This window comes from Citrus clementina, unplaced genomic scaffold, assembly GCF_000493195.1.
Source record: "Citrus clementina cultivar Clemenules unplaced genomic scaffold, Citrus_clementina_v1.0 scaffold_2, whole genome shotgun sequence".
In the NCBI taxonomy this organism is placed as follows: Eukaryota; Viridiplantae; Streptophyta; class Magnoliopsida; order Sapindales; family Rutaceae; genus Citrus; species Citrus x clementina.
This window is the reverse complement of record NW_006262688.1, coordinates 25,237,415-25,256,195: the sequence shown is the minus strand read 5'-3', so window position 1 is coordinate 25,256,195 and position 18,781 is coordinate 25,237,415. Positions and strand designations below refer to the sequence as shown.

At 32.9% G+C, this 18,781-nt stretch overlaps 2 protein-coding genes across 4 annotated transcripts; one reads left to right on the top strand and one right to left on the bottom strand.

The window, feature by feature from the left end:
* The first annotated feature begins 6,620 nt into the window (after positions 1–6,620).
* Positions 6,621–13,777, top strand: LOC18052513 (auxilin-related protein 2). The gene is made up of 8 exons (XM_006447832.2): positions 6,621–7,779; positions 8,648–10,475; positions 10,560–10,692; positions 10,763–10,863; positions 10,967–11,032; positions 11,648–11,737; positions 12,786–12,962; positions 13,222–13,777. The coding sequence occupies exons 1-8, from the start codon at positions 7,160–7,162 to the stop codon at positions 13,258–13,260; spliced, it is 3,054 nt and encodes a 1,017-aa protein (XP_006447895.1). The 5' UTR covers positions 6,621–7,159; the 3' UTR covers positions 13,261–13,777.
* Positions 13,778–15,977: 2,200 nt separating this feature from the next.
* LOC18052512 lies at positions 15,978–18,541 on the bottom strand. Of its 3 annotated transcripts, none has more exons than XM_006447831.2 (5): positions 18,367–18,541; positions 18,117–18,209; positions 17,314–17,548; positions 16,812–16,900; positions 15,978–16,699 (listed from the first exon to the last, which is right to left on the bottom strand). In XM_006447831.2, exons 1-5 carry the CDS (start codon positions 18,457–18,459, stop codon positions 16,430–16,432), a joined length of 780 nt encoding a protein of 259 aa, XP_006447894.1. In that variant the 5' UTR covers positions 18,460–18,541; the 3' UTR covers positions 15,978–16,429. The 3 variants fall into 3 exon arrangements, with proteins under 3 accessions (XP_006447894.1, XP_024046946.1, XP_024046945.1); XM_024191178.1 differs by having other exon boundaries at positions 15,978–16,687; XM_024191177.1 differs by having other exon boundaries at positions 16,812–16,894.
* Between the last annotated feature and the right edge of the window lie 240 nt (positions 18,542–18,781).

The window sequence follows — 18,781 nt, the reverse complement described above, 5'->3', positions numbered from 1 at the left end:
TTTGATATTTGGAGAGTAATAGGAGTAATGGGTGGTCTCATGAAGCATGATGACTCATGTAAAGCAAGGGGAGCAGTTGAAAATGATTGATTTGATTATTATTTTTAAGTGCAGACGTGCATCATAGGGTGCAACGATTCTGAATAAAGTAATGGGGCGCATTAGCAAATATTAGGTAAGCTCCAAAAGCCCGGCTGGCACTATTCCCATGATATTCATAGAAGGCAACGTTAACGTTGCTGATAATTTAAGACTGCGCGATTGATAATAGTACAAAGAGAAATGGTAAAAATTGGTCGGCAATTTTAGGATGAATAGGTTTTGTTCTCGCGCGTCCTCGAAAAGACTCAAATTGGTGGGGATAAAGACATAAAGTGAAAGACATATAGTCAAAATTTGATGTAATATCCAAGTTGGAATAATAAGAATCTTAATTTTAAAAGGGTTAAAAATAATTGGGGTATGTTTTCTCGTTTTGTACGAGTCAAAAAATGTTCAAACCACCATAACTGAATATTTTACTTTATACTTTTTGGCCTTTAATAAAGTTAAAAATGAGAGTTCTTTCGTGAACTCAATCAAGGTCAACATCTTAAATGTCTTACAATTTTTTATAATAGCTGATAAGTAGTTAGATTTACCAGTGAATATGCCATCTAATTAGTAGTTGAATGACATGTTATCTTCATAATAATTTGTATGAAATAATTTGTGAATTGTGTTCATAACATCACTCTTTATAAATACAAGTTTAAATTTATAGTCAAATGACTAGACTCATAGTTTGCTTCGCTGAGATTTTTTATTTGAGGCCTTGTAAGTACTCTCTCTCTCTCTGAGACAATAATAGAATTCACCTAAATTTAGATGTAATAATGAAATTATTTGCTAAAATGGACTATATTTGATTTGGAAAATGAATAAATATGATCCAATGTTTCACATTTCACATTTTACAATCTTTAAAAGTATAACTTAAAATACAGATATTGTTAAAGTGATCCCACGAAACAAATAATTTTAATATTAATTTTAAATAATTAATGTAATAGTTCATGTGATTGTATTAGATTGTAGGGAAAAGGACATTCAACTCCCCAACGTTTAGGAAAAGGGACAAAAAACCCCTCAACGTTTTAAAAATGACTTATAACCTCCTTTCTGTTAACAAACACCGTTTGTTTTAACAGTAAATTTATTTTTAATTTTTAATTACTATTATACCCTTATAATAAATAAATTAATATATTAATTTGAGATATATCACAATTAATAATTTTTTAAAAGCTTAAAATTGAGATCCAATTATTTTTTTATCTCTCACTATAAGTGTCGTCGTCAAGTCAATCTAGTGTAATGGTTTTGATTCCTCAAAGAAAAAGGGTTTAATCAAATTTCGTTTTATTAGTAATAATCACATATGAAAGGTTTGATCATTAGAAAGGTATAATTTATAGCAAATCATTTGGGCAAAAATGTAATTGTATCTCAATTTTTAGTTTTAAAAATTATTAATTGTGATATATCTCAAATTAATATATTAATTAATTTATTATAAGGGTATAATAGTAATTAAAAATTAAAAATAAATTTACTGTTAAAACAAATGGTGTTTATTAACGGAAATGGAGTTATAAGTCCTTTTTGAAATGTTGAGGGATTTTTTGTCTCTTTTCCTAAACATTGGGGGGTTGAATGTCCTTTTCCCTAGATTGTATGATGTTAATGCTCGTGCACCCGATGCCAGAACATCTCAAAAGAAGTAAATATTTTTCCCAAAGCTTGTTTTAAAGATTAATCAATCTTTTATTTCATATATTGACAAAATGTATATTTTGTAAAGTGGCAGGTCTACTGGAGAGTGGAGACTAATAAGTAACAAGAAACAGAATAAAGTTTGGGTATTTTCGTTATGTTATTTCAATGTCTTTTCAGTCTTTGTAAGCCTTGCAAAATTGGAAGAAATATATATGGCGTAATTTGTTTTATTAATTAAACACATACGCACACTACATGAGACTTGAACTTAAGATTGAAGTCTTGATAAGACTAACCAATGGGCCTTTGGTCCAGTGGGAGAGCCCTTGCACTTAGAATAATGAGTGCAAGGGTTCGAGCCTCCATAAAAGTATTTATGGGACTTATTTACAATCATTCCTCAATTATCACATAATTGAGTGGAGCCAGTCTATTCCTCACGAAATGTGAGTAGAGTGGACAGCTCTCGAATATTTGAGAGGGTTTGAAGAATTTGGGCAGCGCTTCAGAGGAGTACATGCCACGATAAAGGTCCCAATTGTAGAATCTGTGTGTAAATATTAATTGTAATACCTACAGTCCTGTATAAACAGTATTAAAAAAAGAAAGTCTTGATAAGACTATCACTAATAAATGAACCTAAGTTTTAGTAAGAAAGGATTTAATTTAGTGAAGATATAAAAATATCTTATTTTAATAGAATTTATAGATGATAAAAGGAAAATTATTAGCTATCCACCCAAAATTTATGTTATTATAAAAAATTTTAAATTTGTCTGATTTTATACCCATTATTTACATTTTCTATCTACTGACCACCAAGATGTTATAGTCCATGGTTGATGACTTGACTGATGATAGTATTTTAATGATTCTATAAAATTTAAAATATAAAAGAGATATTATCATTTTATAACCTAATTTTTTTGACATATCAATTTACCACTAAAATTTCTTGACAATTACTTTTCCCCATTTAATGTTTCAGTTTTTTATCATTTTACTATTAAATCATTAAAGTTACTAAAATTTTAATAAAAAAATATAGTAAAAGTCTAATTTACTCTTAAAGTGTATAAGTGTAGTTTAACACTCTAAATAAAAAAAAAATTAATCATATACAAATAAATAATGTTTTTACCAATTGATTATTTATATAATTAATTGATAAAATTACAAAATTTTATATCTTGTGAAATTTTTAAAATAATTTAGTAGTAAAATAATAAAAATTAAAATATTAAATAAAAAGGTAATTGTCAGAAAAGATTGATGATAAAATGATATATAAAAAAAAGGATGATAAAATTATAATGTCTTAATATAAAAATTAAAAAGAAGAATAAAGATAAAGGTAAAGATAAAAACTATTTTTATAATAAAAAATAATTTAAGAACAACCTAAAATCCCATCACCACCCACTTATCTTTTTTGCTTTAAAATTTTTCCAGGATACCGAATTAACTTCTCTTTCAATCCCACTATCAAATGCGATTTTCAGGCCTTGAAATTAGAACTTGCGAACTTAGGCGTGGTACCATTGCTTTGTGTCCCCTGCAAATCCCAATTTTCAGTACCAATCAGCTGCCACGAAACCCTAATCACCTAATAAACAATATAAATTGAAGAATTTCACCACTCAATTCAATTCTCATAAAATCAAACCTGCCCTTGTTGGTAAGCGCAATTGGGGTTTGCAAATACCCAACAAAATCTTGATTATACCAGTCAAAACCAAGATGAAAACTCCGAACTTTTAGGGTTATGTTTCTGACATGAATGGCTAAGAAGGTTGTTGCGCTCGCAGTGGCCCCGCTGCTGGTTTTGGAAGGCAGCGAGGAAAAGAAATGAAAGAAAATAATAATTAAAGGAAAATGTAAAAAATAATTTGTCTATTTTTTCAAATTTTTTAGTTTTCCAAATTTTGGTTTTCTACTATCTTATTTTGGTTTCTTTTTCTTATTTTATTTTCTTATTTAGGGTTTAAATAAAAAAAAAACCTTGAAATTTAAGAGTAAAATTTGTCATTTTACTATCTAGATTATGTTAAATATTATAAAATGTAAGTTATTAACATTTACATTCGTTTGAAATTAATACAAAATGTAAATAATAATTTTGAAGTTAAAGAAATTAAAATTTTGTAATATTTTTAAAAAGAGAATACCTTCAATGATGAGTGACTTACGGTGTATTTGGTACACTATTTTATATTATGTTATATTATATTATTTTAATACAGGTATATTGAATTATATTATATTATATTAGTATTGTATTATACTAATGTTGTACAATGTTTGATGTCACACTATGGTACATTAATTTTTAATTATATTATATTTGATATAATATAAAAAATAATAAATACAAAATAATAAATTATATTATTAAATTTATAAATAATATATTTAATTTAAATTTTATATTTAGAAAATAATATTTATTAGTACATAAAAAATACAAAATATAAAAGTCTTAAATTTTATAAATTTTAATGTTTTTTAATAAATATGTTAAAAATATCATAATTCTTCCTAAAGATTGAAGCTTATAACCTTAAATTTTCATAAGTATATTTTTTAGTATTTTCTAAATATATAACCTGTGAAATAAAGATTGAAGCAAATAATTTAATAAAATAATTTTTAAATAATTTAACAACATAAACAAATATTTAAAATCTTCAAAATTAGTTTAAAAATCATCTTAGGATAATAAAATAAAAGTTTATATATATCACAAGACAATAATAAAATAATTAAGTGATACAATTATTGTGACATATTCACTAAGAAAATGAATTGTGCTAAATAATCCAGTAATTATTTATATTATTACTTAAAAATAAGTAATTTAATTATTGTAATGTAATTAAATAATGTAATATTATATTATATTATTTAAGTATTTATTATTACTTATATTAATTTATTAAAGATTAATCAATTTTATATATTAATTAATATAAGATAATTAAATAATACAATATTTAGTTTTAATGTAATAAAATTTGAAATATAATATACTATTATTTTTAATAAATTAATAAATTTATTTATTTATATTAAAAATTATAATGTAAGAAAAAATAAAATATTATATTATATTAAATTAAAAAATTATATTTATTATTAATATAACAAAGTTTACAACAAAAAAAAAAGGCCAATGCGCCCTAATACCGCAATTGGATGCTTTAAGTGCATATCTAAAAAACTCTTCAAATAAGATTTTATTACTTATTTGAAGAGGCAAACACTCCAATTAAGATTTTTCAAATAAAAAATGATTCCTTCTTTTTAATTTTGTAGAGTTGTTTTTTTACTCTTCAATTTATATTTTATTACTTTTTATTGGAGAGAGAAAGAGAAGTTATTTAATTACCATTTATTTTTTTACTCTTTTTTTACCATATAAGTAAGCAAATAAATATTTAAAAGTAAAATTAATAGAGTTTTTTTAGAGATGATCTAATCATAAGGTTGAATCTCATCAATGAGAGGTGTGCCAAACAACACCTATAATTTTCTATATAAATTTTTTTAAGCATTCGTTGCTCCTTTACAATTTACGTCACTTATTTTGATTTGGGCCAATAACATCCCAACCCTAAATTTCCATCATCATCATCATTAAGGATGGGCAAACTGTTCGGTTTTTGCCAAACTGAACCGAACCGAACCGAACAAAAAAAATTCAATTTGGTTCTAATGACAAAAATTGAATGGTTTGAAAATTTACGAACGATTGGTTTGTATTCGGTTTGGCCCAAAATGAACCAAACCGACAAACCAATCAGTTCGTTTGAATTTAATTAAAATATATATTAAATTTAAAATATAAAAACCTAAAATCAATTTTCATTTGCTAGTTCCTAACAAAGAACAACCCCAATCGGTAAATCCCTAAATCGACATCCATCTTTCACGGTCAACAGCGGCACGATAATCTTTCTCGGTCGCAGCCTCTCACGGTAACGCCATCGTGGACGCAGCCCCTCAAGCACGATCATCTCGCGGTCTCACTCATCAACCATCAGTCGACTTAGCTCGTCATCTTCAACCTTCGCCGCTTGTCTCACCGTCGTCAATCATTACTCATGCTTTATTCACGTTGCTTGTCTCTCACTCATCACTCCTAGTCGGCCCGTCATCTTCGCTATTGCAGGTGTTTATTTATTTATTTATTTATGCTGCGTGTTTGTTTTACTTCTGTTTGAATCTTGTGAAGGGTTGCTTTTGTGTTGCTGGTGTTTGAATTTCGTGGGCTGTATTGCTTTTGTGCTGATGTATTTTGTTTTTGTGCTTCTAGTGTTTGAATCTTGTGGGTTATGGCTACCATAAGTGTGAAATCGGTGTGTATAGTGAGAATCCATTTGCGAGAGAAACATGTGTATTTAATAGTTGGATTTAAAGTTTATCATGCTTTTATGAATGAAAATTTAGAAGATATATGAATTGAACCAAACCTAACCAAACTGAATTTCAAAATCAAACCAAATTCAATTCGGTTTTAAAATTTGGTTTTTATTCGGTTTGAATTTTTAAGAACCAATCGGTTTTGGTTCGGTTTCAGTTCTGGCTCCAAATCGAATCGAACTATAAAACACCCACCCTAATCATCATGACCATCATAATAATAATAATAATAATAATAAAAGACATGATTTATCAGTGTGAATGATCAAATTAGTGAATACTAGCATTGAATTCTAATTCTTATTTACGACTTACAACGTACGAGGAGCCTCTTTGATACTAATAGATAAAGTACATCTTGCGTAAGAACTCATAATAATACAGGGATCTAAACATTATTTTGCCCTCTGAAAAAATATACTTCAAAGATGCAAAAATCAGGGTGAAACCGGAAACAAGTCCCAAATAACAAAGCCTTTCAAAAAATAAACAAATCCCAAATCCTCCTCAACAAAAATCAAACCTCAAAACTAATCCATCACCAGGGGGGAAAAAAAAAATACAAGAGCAAAATGAAAATGGAAATAAACAGTAACGTGTCTTAGCCCACGGCATAGATAGAAGCCTCGAAGAAAGAGGAAGACGAAGAAGAAGTACAAGCACAAAATAATTTTGAAATAAAAAAAAAAACAAATATTTTCACATCTCCTCTTTCCTTGCTATTATTAATCTAACTCGGTTCTTTCTTTCTCCTTTTTTGTTTTCCTTTTCCTTTTAAGATCATTGTTAATTTTCAGTTTATAAAAAAAAAAAACTAATTATTCAATAATTGACTGTTTACCCTCCAATTTATTTCACCTTCTTTTGATGCCCTTCATTCATTTTTTGTTCCTTTAGCCATCGCCTTGCCCCAGATCTGAATCATTACAGAAACCAAATTTCAGTTCAATCACTGCCGTCAGATTTGTTTTTGGAATTAATGGATGAATTTCCAAGTCTTTTGGCCCGAGATTTCGGCTTCAAACCGCAAGGCAAGTCGGCTCCAATGGCACCGTCTCGTGCTAGCAATTCGAGTTTCGTACTCGGATCTAATGCATCCGAATTCCCAAAATCCTCCTCGCTAAGATCGACGGATGTGTTCGACGATCACGATCGCGATGGACCCTTTTTCAACGACGTGTTCGTCGGTCCGCCGAAGTATTCTTCCACTTCAGCCGTCGATTCTCGCAGCGGTAACACGTCGTCGTTTGATTACGGCTCTATTTCCGGTTCTTCGAATGCGAATTCGATGCCGGTTTATGATAAGCCGGTTTATGATGACGATGTAGATATTTTCAAAGGATTGCCTGGATTAAGGACCTCATCGACTCCGGCTGCGGCGGCTTCGTCGTCGGGCGCGAATTTTGATGACGTGTTTGCCTCGTTCTCGAGATCGTCGGCGAAACATGAGAGCGCCAGAGAGAGTTCGCCCTTGGATGATCTTTTGGGCAATTTAGGTAAAAAAGAAACGGAATCGAGGGTGAAATCAGAGAAAGATGTGTCGGCTTTTGATGATTTGTTGCCTGGTTTTGGTCGCAGTAGGTCTCCTAGTAGTAACAGGTATGTTCTTTTATCTGCATTTTGATTTAATCTTTTAATTTGATGTGAAATATGACATTTTGATGTGTTTGCAAATATAGCTCTATCCACCCTAGAAATATGAGCAGTACTATTGGAGTGTAATTGGTGGCAATGTTTGAAAATCTAAGTCTGGAATGTGGTGTTACGAAACAAAAACCATGTCATTATATATTGTAAGTAAAATGTTGCTAGTCTGCAATATATTTACATAAAGGTGGCATTTGCAATTTTTTCGTAGTGTTTTACTCTTGGAATGTGCTTGCTGCGACAAGATTAGTGTTATTTTGTTCAATGTAGTAAAATGTGTCCCAGCAAGTCGTAAAAGTCCCTGCAGACCTAGGAAGCCATATTGAAGCCAAATTATGTTGTTTTCTGTAAGACATTGCAGAGGCATTCTATCTTTGGGCAGTGAGCCAGCAACTTTGTTTTGTAGAAGAATTGAGTGTTTTTAGGGCTAAGTTGTCACATCAATTTGTTTTTTCTACAGCAAAATTCAGTAATTGGAATGATATGAGATTTATGTAAATCCTGATTGGAAATCTAACAGAGGATGTTCTAATTGAAGAAAATAAGATTTCAGCTGGACAAGAGACAGAAATTCAGCTGAGGGTTTTGACAAGTCAGTGTCGTAGTTTCACTTTCATGTATAGATGTGGGAAATGCAATTAACATAAAAATGTGACAGAATTTGTTTTTGGTTTTTTCCCGCTTTTCTTTGTCATATTCAACTTTATACCACCCTTATAATAGAAAGTATATGTGATTCAGTATGACATGATGCCCTTTGTGTTATAGTTTCTGCCTACGAATTAATATATGCAGCTCCTATCTATTTTCCCTTGCACAGGTCAACATCAGAGTCCAGTCAGTCTCAAAAACCACCTTCTAATTCAACCAAGACAGCATCTAGTGTGATGGAGGATCCCTTTGGAGTTTCGGAATCAACTTCAACCCACGTGGGTTCGTCTTCAGAGGTGTTCACTGATCGACTGGAAGAAATTGGTAAATTTGGTGGCTCTGGAAGTGCAAAAGTAAATGGATCATCTGTAAGTGGGGGAGTATTTGATGATTTAGATTCCCTTAATATTCTTGGGAAATCTGTGCCTCCAGTTTCACCTGAGATCAACAAGAGAGGGAATGATAGATCTTTAAGAAGTAAAAGCGTGAGTGGCACCCAGACTCATCCCAGAAAAGAATCAATTGATAGATCTTCAGTGGAAAACTTTGATGGTTATGCACAGAATAATACACCTGTTGATAATTTTCAGGGATCCAATGACACCCTTTTTAACATGCCGAGTGTTGCAACTGATTCTTCTAGATCTGCTGGTAGAGCTACTTCCCCCCCATCCTATATGAGTGCAACCGATTCTCTTAGATCTGCTGGTAGAGCTACTTCTCCCCCTTCCTATATGAGTGCAACTGATTCTCTTAGATCTGCTGGTAGGGCTACTTCTCCCCCGTCTTACACAAGTGCCAGTCCTAGCGAGACAAATTCACAAGTCAACACAACTCCAAAATCAGAAGATCTGTTTGATTCAGCTGAAGATTTGTGGCTTACTGTTTCAGAGATTCCTCTTTTTACGCAGCCCACAAGTGCTCCTCCGCCTTCAAGGCCCCCACCTCCAAGACCTACACGAGTTTCTAAGTTAGAGACTGGTAATGCAAGAAAGAAGGCTAATGAGTATTCTTCTTTCTCAAATTCCCCTCAATGTACTCATAGCCCTAAGTCAACCCATGCTGGAACAAGGAGCTCAGCAGCATCTCAAATTGATGAACTTGAGGATTTTGCTATGAGTAGGTCCTGGAATAATGTTAATGAATATGGAGAAGTTCCTTCTCCTGAAGATGTGGAAAGCTCCATTGCTGCAGCTTCTGCTGCCGCAATGAAGGAGGCTATGGATAGAGCAGAGGCTAAATTCCGCCATGCTAAGGAAATGAGGGAGAGGGAGTCTTTCAAGGCTGCAAGAAGTAGAGAATCTGTTCAACCAGATAGAGAGGAGAGAGCTACGCAACAAGATGCTCAAGAGAGATTAGATCGTGAGATGCAACAGAGAGAAAAGGGGGAAGAACAGAGGAGACTTGAGAGAGAGAGGGAGAGAGAAAGGGAGGAAAAAGAGAGAGAAAAGAAGAGAATTGAGAAAGAGAAGGAGCGAGCAAGGGAGATTGAGAAGGAAAGAGAAAAAGCGAGACAAGCTGTGGAAAGGGCTACCAGAGAAGCACGAGAAAGAGCAGCTGCTGAAGCTCGCCTAAAAGCTGAAAGGGCAGCTGTTGATAAAGCAAACGCTGCAGCCCGAGAGCGTGCGGAAAGAGCAGCTGTTCAGAGGGCACAAGCTGAAGCTCGTGAAAGGGCTGCGGCAGAAGCAAGAGAAAGGGCAGAAAGAGCTGCTGCAGAAGCTAGGGAAAGGGCAAATGCAGAAGCAAGGGAGAAGGAAGCACGGGAAAGAGCGTCTGTTGCAAGGACTGAAGCCGAGGCACTGCAGAGAGCTGAAAGGGCTGCTGTACAGAGGGCTGCTTCAGAGGCCAGGGAAAGAGCTGCTGCAGAGGCTAGAGAAAAAGCTGCTGCTGCAGCAAGGGCAAACCAAAACCAACAAAAGAATGATAATGATCTTGAGTCCTTTTTTAGCATGAGTTCCCGACCAAGCAGTGCTCCTAGGCCAAGGGCCAACACTTCAGTGAGAACCTGAACTTTAAAATCTGTCTATGTTCAGACTTTCTACAGTTTCAGAAGCCTTATATATTGAATCTCTGTATTTCAGGATTCCCTGTTTGATAGCCAGAGCAAAGGAGGCCCTGAGCCAGCTAGGAGGACATCAGTTGGAGCCTCATCTAACATGAGGAAAGCATCTTCTACTACAAATATTGTTGATGATCTTTCTTCGATTTTTGGAGGTAATACTACAAGATATCTTGTTTTCTTTTCCGTATAATACTAATTGACTGGACTACTTCCTTCCATTAGCTGCTGGATCATCAGCTGGAGAGTTCCAAGATGTTGAAGGGGAAACTGAAGAAAGACGAAGAGCCAGGTTAGAACGCCACCAAAGGACGCAGGAGCGTGCGGTATGTATTATATGTTGCATGAAAGCCATTATTCTACCTTTTAGGGTTGGTCCATATGCTCAGTTCCACCTCCTTTTGTTAAGTGCATGCAATTTTTGTTCAGGCAAAAGCTCTGGCTGAGAAGAATGAACGTGACCTTCAAGCCCAAAGGGATCAAGCTGAGAGACATGTAAGTAGGGCACAATGAATTTTAATTGAATCATGTTTGCTTACAATGAATTTTATTTGAATCATGTTTTCTTGTCTCATTATTCTTTCTTTCCCACCATCTGCTTCTCTATAAGAATGTTGGTTGTTGTGTTTGAGGGGGTCAACCTTAGGACTCTTATTGCTACAGCCTTCGCTGCTACTGCACTGTACAGTTATATTACCTTTTTTTGGGGTTATTTTTTGGTTTTGTTGTTGTGGGGGGGGGGGGGGGGTTCTTGAGCTGGGAACCTTCTTACTGTTTGTGGTTGAGGGCTGGGATAGGGGCAGTTCCTTGCAAATCAGTTTCCAACTCAGTTTGGGTTTTAGTGCAGGTCAATATAACCTAGAATAGAAACCAATTCTAAGTTGTATTTATGTGCAGGTCATTTAGGGAAACTCAATCCTAATTGTCATTTACTAGAAGCTATGAAACAAATCAATTAGATTTGATAATTAATCTTGTTTTAAGGAGTGCAGAATGAAATATGATGTATACATATATTGTTTGCATGTGCTTTCCCCAGTGAACTATCTCCTTGTTGAGGTTACTTCCATTTCTCATTGTCTGTCTAATATTAGTCTATGTTGATTCCAGAGGATTGCAGAAACTCTTGATGTTGAAATTAAGCGCTGGGCTGCTGGAAAAGAAGGGAATATACGCGCTCTCTTAGCTACAATGCAATATGTGAGTTATTCTTGTTTTGTGTGTATGTTCTATTACTTTACTGTATATTGAAAAAGTACTCCCATATCATTCCTATATCTCATGGTTTTATGATAAGTTGTTGTTGTCGCAACTCTGTAAATCTTGCCTGCAATCTTCTATGTCATCATTTTATAAAATATGTTGCCTTGCTGTGCATGCATAGACACACATCATCTTATCACTGTATTTACACCATATCTCTAGACACACATCATCTTATCACTGTATTTACACCATATCTCTATTCTAGTTTTCTAGGTTTTGGCAATCTGCTGTCTGTATTTCTGCTGCGTAGTGTCGGGCAGTCAGAAGCTTGACACTATTTGGCATGATACGAGTACTCATTAGATGCATTGCCCTTAAACTAGACACTATTTGGCATGACACTAGTACTCATTAGATGCATTGCCGGTTTTAAGTCTTCTCTTATTGAGTCTGGAAACATAATAAGTGTAAACTATTTTCACTATTCTGACATTTTCGACCATCTTATTGTGAACAATATGTACAGAAAGAATAAACTTATTTACTTCTACGTAATGCTAGACCATAGGTAGGTTTTAGAATTATAACTTTCTTTTTGGACCTCAAAGTTTGGCTTCGAGATAAGAATCCTGCTCTTTCGATGGTACTGTTAGCTGATGAGAGATTGGAGAAGCTTGAAGTACCTAATACAGATTCTAGATCGTAAGAAATCTAAAATGTTTGAGGACCAAGTAGTGCTTAATGTAGCAAAATTTATTATGAGAAAGTTTCTACATGAGTCAAATTTTGTGTACTAGGAAATAGAACTATCATCTAGTTATCAAGCAACTGTTAAGTTAGACACGCACGTGCAGAGATAGAGAGAGATGGAGAGCAATGTTTGTAGATCTCTTAATTCCCCAACCAAATTGACTTTCCTAAGCATGACCGCTGCTATAACTACTTTTCTTAGGTTCTGCAGAATGAGCAACTTCGTTTAATTAGTAGTTTTACTATACTGTTATCACCATCTGATCTTATGAATCTTTTCTGCAACAATTAGGTGCTCTGGCCTGAAAGTGGTTGGCAACCTGTTTCTTTGACTGATTTGATTACTGCTGCTGCGGTTAAAAAGTGTTATAGAAAGGCAACTTTATGCATCCATCCTGATAAAGTGCAACAAAAAGGAGCCAATCTCCAACAGAAGTATATTGCTGAGAAGGTGTTTGATTTGCTTAAGGTACAACAAATATACTGTCGTTTTTTCATACTATTATGCCTTGAAGGCTTCAATCTTACTATGCAAGATAGTTTTTTAGTTTACTATTTTGGGTGTTTCACTTTTTGCTGTCAATTCGATGACAAGCTACTGTTACATGCAAACATGAATAGTGAAAAATATGCAATTGGAGTTTCTATACACCGTGTTTAACGCATTTACGTCTGAATAGTGAAAAATATGCAATTTGCGCTCATTTTTCAATTGTTAAACAAAACAGGAAGCTTGGAACAAGTTCAATTCGGAGGAGCTCTTCTGAGTTCAAGTAACAATTATTTTACTCAAACTTCTTGATTCTTGGGAGTGGAACCATATTGACTGTCTCAGCTGATACATTCTTCAATCTGCTGTCACATTCTGCTTCAATTCACGTCATATTATGTCTATCAGCTGATAAGAGGGAGGCTCGGGGGCCCTTTCGCATATGCCAAGATGCCTATGTCCAAGTGTCTGCGCGCTATTCTTTTGCTGTAAACAAATGTTCCTGCATATGCATCAGGAGGTGTAATCTTTTGTTCGTGTAGAGTAATATTTGGTGCTCGAGTTCAGTCATCCCATTTTCATGAGACGGACGTTTGTATTTTTTGTGGTGTTAATTCATTTATAGTTATTATTTTCGTGGGGGTTTTTTTGGCCGTGGGTCTTTGGTATATTGAGTGAATACCAATATGTTCGTTACTATCAAACCGACTGTATGAATGATCCTTGTATGATTGCTGCGTTGGGAAGCAAACTCTTGGCAGGACGTGGCAAATATATGCTATCTATTTCTTCCATTCCATTTTTTGTTTTCAAGCAGTATACCATGCATATCCATTTTCTGGTTTGAAAAGTTTAAAACAATCATATACATCCGTAGGAACCACTATTATTACTAAATGATTAATAAACCGTAATTATTGCAGTCAAAATTTTTTAAGAAAAAGGACAGTGACTCCTTAACATTTGGGAAAAGGAGGTTTTAAAAAAGATATATAATCCTTATTTTTATAAATAAATTTTATTTATCTTAATAGTAAATTTATTTTAATTTTACAATTACTATTATGATCTTATGATAAATAAGTTAAAATATTGATTTAAGACAATGAACTTCTTGGTTTTACTTTCTGTTTATTCAATTTACCTTTCATCCGTACATAAGTCTATTTAATATCTTATTTTGCCTGATTTGTTCTAGAAGAAAATAAATTTGATTTTAATTTTATCTATTAGTCATTATTTTTTATCATCCTATCATTAAAAAGAGTATATTTATAATTTAGAGTGAATATTTTTTGTAAAAGGTAATTTCATCTCAATTTTAAGTTTTAAGTAAAAAGTTATTGATTTTATTATACACGTCATCGATGACATGTCTTAAGTCAATATATTGATTTATTTATTATAGGGACATAGTAGTAATTATAAATTAAAAATAAATTTACTACTAAAACAAATGAAATTTACTAACAAAAATGGGGGTTATATGTCTTTTTTGAAACATTAAGAGGTTTTATGTATCTTTTCTAAAAATGTTAGGGGGTTCATTGTCTTTTTCCCATCTTTTTATAGTAATAATTTATATAAGAATGTTTTCATATAATTATAAAAAATTATGATCTTAATTTAGATCAATTATAAATATGAATAAACTATGTATTATAATAAGCTACGATTTTTCAAAATCCAATCTTAAAAAACTTGTCTTCGTATTATAATAATTGTTTGTATATTTGAAAAATATATGTTGTATTACATTAGAGGTTTAAAACTAAATTAAATATTTTTCCTAAGTTGCTTAGGATAATGATTTATTTTTTAGAGTTATTACCAATTATTATATAATATATATAGAAATTGCGTTACGAGAAAAAAATTGAAAAGAACACAAACATTTAAACTTTTTAAGATGACTTAGTAGATTCTCAATCATATAAAAATAATGTAAAGCATTCTTTATTTCTACATCACTTGTACTAAGAATAATTACGTCACACCAATAAATTTTTCTATTAAATTATAATGTCTTCACATTAATAAAAATAAGTTGAAACCAACAATATGACTACGGAGATATTTTCCTATAGGGATATTATCATTTTCCTATCAAATGTATTTTGACACATCATGTCAGGACCACGGTTTGGTAAAACCATCAATTTACCACCAAACGTTTAAATTGTTAGTATTTTTCCACCATTCCGTTAAAACTCAATTAATATGTAACGGAAAATTCATAAAAGGTCAATTTTACCCTTGGAGCGTAAAAGACCATATAATTATCACACGAATTTAGTGGATGAGTTTTTTATTCACATCCAAATAATCTTTAGGAGAAAATTAAAAAAAAATGGATTGGGTTCTCTGGTTAGGGCAAATTAAGAATTGGAAATTTTGGAGCGAAATGCCATAGGATTTAATTTTTTGAGGGGTTAATGCTTAATAAAAAGTATGTTAATTTTGAGGTAAGATATTAAACTTTTAAAATGATAGGGACCAAATAATATTTAGTTGAATAAACCTTTTTTCGAGCCTTTTCACACGGAAAAAAATATTTATTTTTAAAATTTTTTAAAACCCAGACTATTACATTAACATGATAATTATATTGTTTTTATTATTTTAAATTTTACTCTCACAACCATCAAACAATTCAAAATCTTTAAAGAAAATACCACATAATGCTAAGTAAGTGAATTAACATTCTCAAATGAGAGATCAACTAGAATTTTAAATGTAAGTCACTTGTTGGTTAACTAAAACTTTAATTAAGTAAATACTTAAACATAATTTCTTAAATGACATAATTTTGTAATTTGATTAATATTTTAATCTTAAATCACATAAAACTCAACTTGTTGCTGAGATAAAGCAAAAGCTCAATTTTATAAGCTCAAGGTTAATTACATGATCTTTTACGCTCCAAAAGTAAAATTGACATTTTATAAAATTTTCGTTACATATTAACTGAATTTTAACGGAACGGTAGAAAAATACTAACAGTTTAAACATTTGATGGTAAATTAATGGTTTTATCAAACCGTGGTACTGACATGATGTGTCAGAATACCTTTAGTGGGAAAATGATAATATCCCTTTCCTACATAATCAATCAATAAACCAATGTCGTCAACGGTTTGAGATTCGAGTTGGAAGCGGGAATTGAAAATATACAACTTAAATCTGGTCTAAGGGACTAAAAAGTACAAAAGATCTGGTCGAAGAGGTATTAGCATCAACTCGAGAAGACCACCATGCGCTTTGCTGAAAGCATTAACCTGATATCATTCTTTTGTGGTTTTACTACCTCTGAAATCTAAACAAGCAGAACATCATTCACTGGTAACAACTTACAATACTTGTAAGGTACCGTATGCATGTAGCCAATGAAAGAAAACTGTCACTGTGGGATCAAAATTTAAGAAGTTATGCAAAGATGAAAGAAGCTATATCACAACCTCGAATGTACTGCAACCTTGACAGAAAATGTACAAAGCAGTTAACCCAAAACTAGTCTCAAGGCGGAACTTGGGTTTTAATCTACAGCCCCGATCAAGATGTTCTGTGTGCACATCAGCCAGTCGATTTCGAAGGGTAACCACATTGATCTCATCATCTTTGCTGAGCTGAAGTTCACACCCAGTGCAATAAATAAGTTGGCAGTTCTCTTGCAACTCTCCTCGCTTACATATGGGGCACCATGTCTGTTCACATGGCTAAGTGTACCCAACATCAGAAACCATATTGTTTTCATTTATGTTCAGAATTGGGTTAATGGAAAGGCAAAGACAAAAAAAAACCTCATGATTCTTACATATGAAATTATACCTGGTCATTTAGGTGCATATGCTCATAAACTGCGTTAGCCAAGTACTCATCTTCTTGATCTTCCCATGTTTCAACAGGGATTTCTGGTTCTGCAAAAAGCTAGAGTAAGAATTCAAGCTCAAGATATGATTACACCATGAACAAACTCCTAATGTGCACACATACACACAGGCAGATTCTCCAATCTGTGTGCAATGAGGAGAAAGACAACGCAAAACTACAAGGCCTAGCAAACTTGGAAACAAGATGAGGTAAAGCAGCATGGCAAACACAAGATATGAGTACAATAATATAAGGCAGAGAGGAGAAGTGGAGAAGAAGAACAAAGTCCAAGAACAAACAGAAAGGACTACAATCTATACCTAGTTAACTAGAAGATGATAAAAAGCACATCCACAGAAGTTTTCACAAAATATTTACTTGCACTGCAATGCATATTCTCCTCCTCCTCTGGTTATCAGGAGAATATAATCAGATTTGTAGAGCAGCAACCATAATTCACCTTTTCTAGTTGGTTCAGCCCTGAGATCCTCATAAAAGATCCTCTGCATCTCTAATAATATTTCTTCACATTCGCCTTGATAGGTGCTGTGAAGACCATCATATTCCCATAATATATCATTGGGTTCGGCTGTAGGAGATGATACTTCCATACAGTCATTTGGTTTTAATGGCAAGTTCTTGAATTTTTTCAGTTCATCAGAAACTATGTCTTGAAAAGCAGATTTGATGAAGTCCTGGAACCAAGGAAAAAAAAAAAAAGTGAACAGCTAGGGATTATACAGGGAAACTAATTCTACAAAGAATTTCTCCACAAGGTAGAGAAGAGAACTAAGGGCATGCCAGAACAAAATCAGTCACTACCGTACGTCAAAGCAATTAATTGGATTCAAATAGTCTGACACAAATATAAAGAAATGCATACTTTGCAACAAAAAGAAAGATGACAATTGGATGTCTTCATAAGAAGGTGTCTAGAAACCCTGAGTTTCTCCAACTATGAAAGCTGATGGGAGCTAATATAGAACCAGAAAAATGTTTTAACGAATCATCAGTTCTTCACTGTCTTAATATTCCACAATGCTTCACATACAAATACGAATGAAAAGCAAGAAACCACAGATGGCCATTTTACATGTTCAGCATTTTAAATTCACAATTTGCTTTCGTAACGGAATTTCGAGGTTCCAATGCAAGATTATTTGAAACAGCATGCTAAATGCATAAGATAATCAATCGTATACCAACAAAAAAAAAAATCGAAACAGGTACAAGAAACGAGTGATGTGAAGTAACAAATTAAACCTTGTGGTTTAAAGATTGAGCAGCAGGCAACCTCATTTTCCAAAGCAAACGGCTCCTGTCCTCTCGTACTCTCTTGTAACAGTTGTCTCTAAGCTACAATTCGTCAAACAAAAGCAAACAAAATTAATCCATATGACAAACCCACATCCAATTTCATATCACAATTGTTAAATGATTAAGAAAAATAACATTAAATACATTGGGGAAAAAAGCAAAAATAAAAAGAAGTGAGAATTAAAAAAAGAGGAACCTTGGCTTTCCAAAGTGGGTAATTGTTGAAATGCGAACTGGGTTTTAGAGAAGGGCGATTCGGAACTGCTTCAGGTTGATGATTATCCGCCATCGTTTTGACTTCTGAAAGCAAATCCTCCGCAGGTGAAAAACGAAAATTTCACGAAAACGGAAAAGATTTTCAGATTTTCGAATGGAACCTGACCAAATTTTATTTCCCCCGGCGCATTTTGATTATTGGGCCCGTAAAAGCAAGCCCAAACTCCTACCATAGGCCCGAATTAAGTATAGCCCAATAACCGAGCTCGATCAGACGGTATCGGATCGTCAGAAAGAAGTCCATTTTGAAGAAGATATTTTTATGGTTTCTTGATTGACAAGGCCGTAGTTTAAAAGATAAAATCCTCAAAACGCAAAATAAAATACAAAAAAAA